The sequence below is a fragment of the Pocillopora damicornis genome, chromosome 5 (assembly GCF_964200805.1).
Source record: "Pocillopora damicornis chromosome 5, jaPocDami1.2, whole genome shotgun sequence".
Lineage (NCBI taxonomy): Eukaryota > Metazoa > Cnidaria > Anthozoa > Scleractinia > Pocilloporidae > Pocillopora > Pocillopora damicornis.
The window spans coordinates 1,207,924-1,216,071 of NC_142674.1; the positions used below are offsets into that span (position 1 = coordinate 1,207,924).

At 38.0% G+C, this 8,148-nt stretch overlaps 1 protein-coding gene and 1 long non-coding RNA gene across 2 annotated transcripts in view; both read left to right on the top strand.

Moving 5' to 3' along the window:
* The first annotated feature begins 303 nt into the window (after positions 1 to 303).
* LOC149044667 (uncharacterized) lies at positions 304 to 1,569 on the top strand. Its single transcript, XR_016186999.1, has 3 exons — positions 304 to 442; positions 824 to 1,102; positions 1,340 to 1,569. It is a non-coding gene; the product is annotated as an uncharacterized LOC149044667 (long non-coding RNA).
* Positions 1,570 to 3,610: 2,041 nt separating this feature from the next.
* LOC113679449 (uncharacterized) overlaps positions 3,611 to 8,148 on the top strand; it is a 23,953-nt gene continuing 19,415 nt past the window's right edge. Inside the window, exons 1-4 of the mRNA XM_089207765.1 lie at positions 3,611 to 3,787; positions 5,947 to 6,036; positions 7,015 to 7,110; positions 7,746 to 7,922. Coding sequence (XP_089063891.1) covers positions 5,967 to 6,036; positions 7,015 to 7,110; positions 7,746 to 7,922 — 343 coding nt within the window. The 5' untranslated portion in view covers positions 3,611 to 3,787; positions 5,947 to 5,966. The remainder of the gene's footprint in view (positions 3,788 to 5,946; positions 6,037 to 7,014; positions 7,111 to 7,745; positions 7,923 to 8,148) is intronic.

Here is an 8,148-nt window from a genome sequence, read left to right on the forward strand (position 1 = left end):
TACATTGTGAATTTCAGATCAAGCCAACAGCATGGATGAACACATTCAGTATCTCGAGACACTTTGTCGTCTTTGTGGCACAAATCTGCCACGGACCTGGGTCAGTGCTACAAACAAAGAATCTTTTAAATCGGAGCTCTGGATGAAATTTCGAATCAATGTCGATCTTGACATCAGAGAGATTCATTCAGCCAAGGCGAATGCACACTAAAAAATAATTTCAGGAAACCACGGATCTAACACATAAATGTGATTATCCAGCGAGTAAGTTCTCCTTCGGGCAAACATAAAACAAAGAGTTATTCGTTCACTGAGCTCTCACATCTTCAGGTATCGTATCCGGGAAATGTGCGATAAGAGCGGCATGAAGATGAAAATAAAGAAATCACATTTGTGGAAAGCCTTGCCGAAGTGTCTCTATTACAGCATTCCGGAAACAAAGGTTGGAGTTTAACTACACGAACTGATGAGAGTGAAATTTTCGTCTAGAACCACAAGGGACCTGTCTGTAATTGTGAAACTCGTTTAGAAACACCGCTCGTGCTTTCACATTTTGCAGTGATTACCTAAACAAACTTTCTATACAGGGTGTTCAAATCAAAGGGTAATTGTAGAGGACATATTATTGCTGACTAAAAGCTGTAGGACCGAATTTGTAGTGTTCTGAGACCTAGATTCTCCCGCGAATCGATCAATAGCGCGCAAAATACCTTGTATGATTCTCTTGCATTGAATTCGATCATGTGTATTGGTCTTAATATAGATTGTGACTACTTGATTTTATTTTATCCCACTCATGTAGTTATTGGCGTTTATTTTCCAGGTATCATAATTTCAAGATCAAAGCTCCACGTGGAACACGCTTGTTATTCAAAGTGAAGACGACAACGCGTATGACTCGCATGCACTGGCTTATCCTCTTCCACGAGAAATGGAACGCATTCCAGAGGCTCTACGAGAAGTCCAGATTTTCAGCAAATCGCAGAGAAAGACATACACTTTAGGAGATGTCAAAGGGCAGCAGATCGGTACGGTTCAGCACTTTCTAAAAATACAGCTGCATGCTTTGCTTCGATGTGGCAAAATAACCAGGAATTGAAGGGTAAGTTACTGTTTTCTTGCTTTACTGTTACTTTTTCGTAAAGGCTTGATGGACTGAAATTGATAATGTCTATTTAAAAATCGGAGAGAAGCAAGATATTGTCTTTCCTCGACCTATACTGGAGAGAAATTAAATTGTCCCGATTCCGCGATCTCACACCTCACTCGTCCCAATTGTTATCAGTGCGCGTTATTTGGTTCAACCTTATTTAATTGGTTTTCTTGTAACCCAAAATAGGGAAATCAACGGAGAACGGACAGTAACATCGAGGCCAAGCTCTACCCAGAAGTTCTCCAGATACAAACAGGCTGGCGGAGGAGCTTTTATTCCTGTGACGCTCTTGGTGGAAGGACCACAGCGTTACAAAGAATTTGTGCTAAAAAGAATCCGCTTTACTCTTCCAGAATGCAAGAATGTCGAGGACATGCATGTTGAATGTTTGAAATAAACGAATATTTTTAATGGTATCTTACGTCCAGTCCTTATTAGCGAATTTTGTTTCAGCTTTCTACCGCATTACAACATGGCCGCCACAAAAAAAAAAAAAAAAAAATCAGCTTCTTCTTGTTTCCAGCACCTCTCGGCCAAATTTGCTTTGTTTTGGTTTTGATCTCACCCAATCACAAAGCTCGAAACCGATATCCAGAAATGGTTATGGCCCGAACTGGCAGTGGAAGACGTCACTGACAACTGTATCACATTACTCTTAATATTGTAGACCGCTGAGCAGACGTTTGCTAAAAGAAGAAGATACCTAGCCGTTATGAAAAGCTAGGAACATGCGTGCACTCAGTCTCCAAGGAAGCCACACCCATAGGTACTCGAAGATAACATTTATGTGCCTGTACAGCTAAGTGAAAAAGAAGTTCTATCTGATGAAAAGTGACGACGCCTGTCTGCAAAGCAAGCTCCTGGTTTCTTCAAATATATCTTAACTTGTAATTTGTTATTTTAAAATGAATAAAGGGGGCAATTTTCTAAAGAAATTGTGAAGCTACGTAAGTGTGAGATCTTACAAAGTTGAGTTGATGATGTATTTGGCCACCGTAAAGAATTTCTAAAGCTGATATTTCGGGACAAAGGCTAACAGCTAAAGGAAGGGCTAACGCTATGTAGAGACTCTTTCCTATGGCCAATTTCCATTATCAACTTAGTTGATAAAACCAAATTGTCCTGTTATTTGCATCACGAAAGATGTCACGGTTGGAAACGTCTGCTCATAATTTACAATAACCCATTTATCAGCTAATGGTGATCTGTCTCTAGGCGGTCATCTTTGCCATAAGAATTCAACTCTGAAAATACTTCATACTTATCACGAGAATGATGCATCAGCCAAATTATGTTTCCCAAGCATGAATCATTTAAAAACTAAGTCTGACTTACGCAGCGTTAGAGTTTAAAAGGAATTTCGACGCAAAACTGAAAGTAATAAAAATTCAAAGTAAAAATAACGTTCGCGAAGAGAAAATTGCTGGAGGCGAAACAAAACAAGAATGACAAATTCGTAAATTCGGAATGGTTGAGGGAGTGAAGGCTGAAGTGATTTTTCTTGTTGGAAAACCTGAGGACCAATGTAGTGTAGGACCAATTCAATGCTGAAACTCCCAACAAAGTCATAGCCTCCAAGCGTAACATATATCTTAAAACGAACAGAGCTCTAAGACATGCACGTTATTCAGAGAGACAAGTTTAATGTGAAATACTTTATACGCATCGCAGCCCCAATTATAAATCAAGAAATCTGCATAGGAGTAGTGTCACTCATAGAACTTGCCGATCAGGGCTAAGGAAATTCGCTTGTAGCAAAAGCTTAAAAACAATGCTCATCGCAGTGACTGAAAAAGAGGATGAACCGAAAAGAATGCATGCAATTTCTGCGGAACGTAGTTTGGTCGCAAGTTTACATTTTAAAATTTAAAATCCAGTCTAATGACATTGCATTATTTCCGCGATATACGTTTCACTGATCCAGGGGCCGATTTGGTTAACTGACCAGCAGGTAGAAATATGTGAAGAATGGCCTTTGTCTGTTTTTAATGGAAATTGTGCACTTGCAGTCCATAAATACTTTTTCTGAGTAGTTCTCATAATTGTTTGGGCAGGAAAACTAAAACATTTCTCCTCACACTTTCGAAATAGTACCTCTTCCATTTCTCGGTGAGTAAACGAGAACAGCCGGTATCAGTCATGTGGTTTAGTAGGGAAATTAAAGGGGCTCTGTGGATGTATCTCCTGTGTAATTAATCACAAGTCGTTTGCATTTCATACTGCATAGTCATTTGTTTACTTGGCCAAACAACACGTGATAAAAAGTTTTATTTTTCCAATAAGAGCGGATGTGATGACGGTGACGAAAAGATGGTTGCGAACAATTCTTCGGGAGACCTCTATCATTTCAGGAAAACACAGAGCATTGAAATAAAATCTGTATTCGTTTAATAAATGCGATACCAAGTGCCCCTACGAGGAGACAAAGAAATTAAAAAAAAAAAAAAACTACATCCGTTCAATTAGTAAGGCAGACAAACAACTATAAAGGAGGTCGTGTATGTTTGATTGATTTTAGAAGGCTTCTCCCCTTCACATTAGCCAAGACGTACATCTCGCGTCGGCTGGTCAGAACCTTTCAGCATCTTACTTGTGGGGATCTAATCATTCTTAAAGAGACCGTGAAGAGCTAACGTGAGTGAATTAATCATAGTTTCATTAATTTAGTTTTAATTTTAATTGGGTTTCGATTATAGCCCTAAGTCCCTTTATCAAAACAATTCGATGTGGATTTTACCTGTTGTAGGGAATTTGATCAGAAACATAATGGCATCAGTGCGATAATAATATCAGTCTTGATCTTCCTTGTTGCATTTTCCCGAAGTAGTATGAGAGGAATTGAAGCTTCCCATCCTTGACATAATTCGATCTCCTTAGCATTCCGACATATATTTAAATTGTTTGAAGTCGTGTCGCGGTTGGAAACTTCTCCCGAAAGCCGGGCGTGGGAATAACAGCGAAATTGCTATCCTCTTTATATCAACTATCGTTGAAAGCCTGACAGTCAGTGACAATCATAAGGGATATCCCTTTAGTAAAATTTTTGCCAGCGGTTCTTAAGATTGCAAACTCGAGGGGAATTTAGAGTGGTTATTTTTGGAGCTCAATTAAGTTGATACGATAACTTTACTACCCAATACATGTTGGATGGAAAAACAAATAACTTAATATATATATATATATATATATATATATATATATATATATATATATATATACATATATATATATATATATATATATATATATATATATATATAACAGACGAGAAAATTTTGTACTTACTCGCGTTGCGGAGTCAAAATTTTAATCCATATTAGCGATTAATTCCAAACAACCTAATTCTTAAAATAGCAGCGACCGAATAATACTCACTACATATGGATGGTTAATAAGCGAACATTAGTTAAACAATTTTCTCTATTGGTACAGAGAAAATATCGGTGAAATGCATTCCGATTTTCCAGTTTAGGGAGACTTGCGGTAGATTTAATGATTTCGCTATTTCAAGACATCAATCTTTTATGGATCGTAGCTTACACCTTTTTTGTTATTTACTAATTAAAGATAACGTAAAAACATTTCTCTTTTTTATTCCAAACGAGTTGTCATAATTTTTTCGAAATTTTAGGCTGCTATTGCAACGGAACAGCCTGTCAGAAACACTCTTGGTCTTAGCTGTGCATGATTTTACCCTCAAAGCGAGTTTGGTGACAGAAAATCGAGATTAACCTTTTCTGCATAATTTCAAAGAAAGTCTGCACGTGAAGTTCAAAGCCGACTTAGTTTATATATGCACAATAGCCGCTTTGTGTATATCTTAGTTTTTTTGCATCTTGATATCAGAGCTGATTACAAGGGAATCAATGAACTTTCTGTGTGTCTCATTTCAGTTACAAATTTACAATTGCAATCACCCCCAGCAATTTTTTACAATTCATTAAATAAAATTTTTTCTTACAATTTTTTTTTATAACAATTTGTTTCATAATTTTTCTTATAACATGTTATTATGTTAATCTGTTTACAAACATTTTTTAAAACGATGTTTTTACTGTAATTTTTTTTAATTTTAAAAAAAGTGTTTCGAAGCACTGATTGGCACAACTGAATTTAATTGGAATCATTTTATCAGTTTTCCCATACCGGGATTGGTTAATTTTAAGTGACCATGGCAACATAAAGGATACTGAATGATGATTGGCTCGGAAAGGAATCAAGAAGATCCACACACAAATAACTGAAGTCAGATGTGTTGCTCGTGAGAAATTTTCTTCATTACTTGTTATCCAATGTTCTTGTTCTTTGATTCTGTTAGGTTATCAGTTTTATATTTGGTTAACCGTTTACCTCCCATGATCCAAGTGTTAATTCTCCACTCTATCTACCACACATTTGCCTGTAGATTAGTTAAAAGAATTTAGAATCGCTTCTTCTGTTTCGAGGATTATAACGGGAGTGGTCATTTTTTATCACCTGGAGGAAGTGGAGGGGGGGGGGGGGGGGGTAACGGAGGATTTTGGCTGTATCACAATAAAACTCCTGATCCTAAAACACCTGATCCTCTATCAGGCTATGTACCATTCTTATGACCCCTTCCCTGATAGGCAATAAATTGGCAGTCAATTTTTTTGTAATCTTTCCTTTATTCTCTGTTGGCTAAGACTGCCCCCCCTCACTCTCCCTAAAAACCATGTGTTCCCCCAAAATTTCTACAACTCCCCCACCCCACCCCCCCCCCCTTCAAGGCGAAAATACATTGCTGGTCATAAACTATTTTGTCTTTACTTTAGTCTTGAGCTCAAGCAAGAATATGGTGTTGTTGTGGTATACGCTGTTTACGTTGTTGATGTTCCTGTCCCCTGCAAAGTCCATACAGACTGGTAAGTCCTTATATCCAAAAATCTGTGCAGTTCTGTAGACCGATATCTCGATAGATATTCCTCAACGAATGTTGCACTTTTGAAGGACAAACATACTGGTGTTACCTGGTTTTGCAATGATCTCAGCCTACTATAGGTAACTGGTACATACAACATACTGAGAAAAATATTTTACTATTGGCTACAGTAGACAAACTTGAACAGCTTTAGTTCCCTGAAGTCAAAAAGCACTTTCCGTTTTATAGTAGTCTTATATCATAAACGTGTCACAAGTATCATGTTAAAAGTTTACATTCCATCGTTATGGGAGTATTCACTTCCCATCCCTGTGGCCTGGGCTCAATTCTCAGACTTGGCGTCATATTTGAGTTGAGTTTGTCGTTGGTCCGCGTCCTTTCTCCAAGGTTTCCTATCCGGGTCATCCGGTTTTTTTCTTTCCCAAAACCAACACTTCATTTCCAATCCGACCAGGACACAGTGGAACCATTTAATGGGAAGTACACTGCTATATTTCCCCAGGATTTCTGACAAATTATATTTTCAGCTAGGTCTCTTAATCACTGTCTTGAAACAACAAAAATAAAAGGTCCCTATGAACGACATACAGGTACAAGTAGTAGACTACGAAATACGTATGTTGGTGCTTTGGAATGTTTGAAAGCTCCTCCTGGAGCCATTTGTGCTTAGGTTGACCTTAAAAGAAGTTTTAAACATAAAAAAGCATCAAGCTAATGAAAGACCGGTCAGGAGTAAATTAGCAGCTTAGAATTACTTGTGCAGTTGTCGCGCGTCACTTAACACAGCTAAGAATTCGATTGTTTATCGATTTTGTTTTGCTTTCATTGAGAAGTTACTTGTTGAACGAAATATGTCTGATTTTCTCATAGAAGGAATTGGTAATGCTCTGAGGAAACGAGTTGAAACATTTGAATAATCTCTAGTTGCTTTGTAATTTTAACTGTTTTATTTTTTCTTTAGGCTGTCGGAATAGATTTTGGTATTGCGCATACTTTTCTAATTGTTATCAACCATGGTTTCAAAAAGCCTGCCCCATGCGTTGCAATAAGTGTCCAGGTAGGTTAGAAAGTAATTGCACTTTCAATATTTTATCCACAAAAGAAAAAAAGGAACAAACGAAACAAAACAAAACAAAGCAAAACAAAGCAACAACGATGAAAACTACAATAACAACGTCAGACTATATCATAATAATAAAAGTAAGAACAATAATGACAATAATAATCAAAATAACATTAAAAGAAGGAACCCAACATGCCGAGGTGGTTTGCAGTGGGGCCCTGTTTTTAGTGGTTACCCTGTTTTTAGTTCTAGTTCGTCCTGATTTAATCCTATTACTTAAATTTTGCTGAAGGAACAGAAACCTTAAATCCTTAATCAGGGAAAAGGTTTCCCTTTGTTAGGCTTGACGCATTTTTCTAATTTGGAGTTTGGAGAGGAAGAACAACAATTCATATCCGAACAACATGTCCGGATGTTGCCCAAGTAGAAGCCGGCTGCTTTTAACAGCAAGAAAAGAGATTAATAGCCGTATCTGAGCAACCACGCACTCACCCCTCCCCCGACCCAACAACATTCAACTGATAACAACTAAGGGTTAATGTTGGTTTAAGGGAGGGAGGGGTAGATCCATTAAGAGCCCATTTATTCTATTTGATAAATTCAATAATCCACGTTTTCCCCCTTTTCAGTTGGAGTCAACGGCGGTTGGTCAGAATGGGGTAAATGGAGCAGCTGCAGTAAGACTTGCGGCGGAGGAAAGCAATCCCGATCACGGACATGCACCAATCCGCCTCCGAGCAATGGCGGGTCTGCCTGCCAAGGAATCGGTGACCATTCAAGACCTTGCAACATACATACATGTTCCGGTAAGAAAATCGATATCTGTCTTCTAAGCTAAGTTAGGCAGCACCCCGTGATGAAGACAGAAATTAGCGTGGCACTGATGTTGTTGTCAAATCAGGTTTTCGCTTGGCTCTTCGTCTTTTCGTCTGCCTGCAAAAGTTACTGTGATATGCGATTCTAAAGAATATTTTATGAGAAGTAGCCTATGTTGTGTTTTTTCTTGTCTCTTTAAAAGGCTGTCAAAACTGT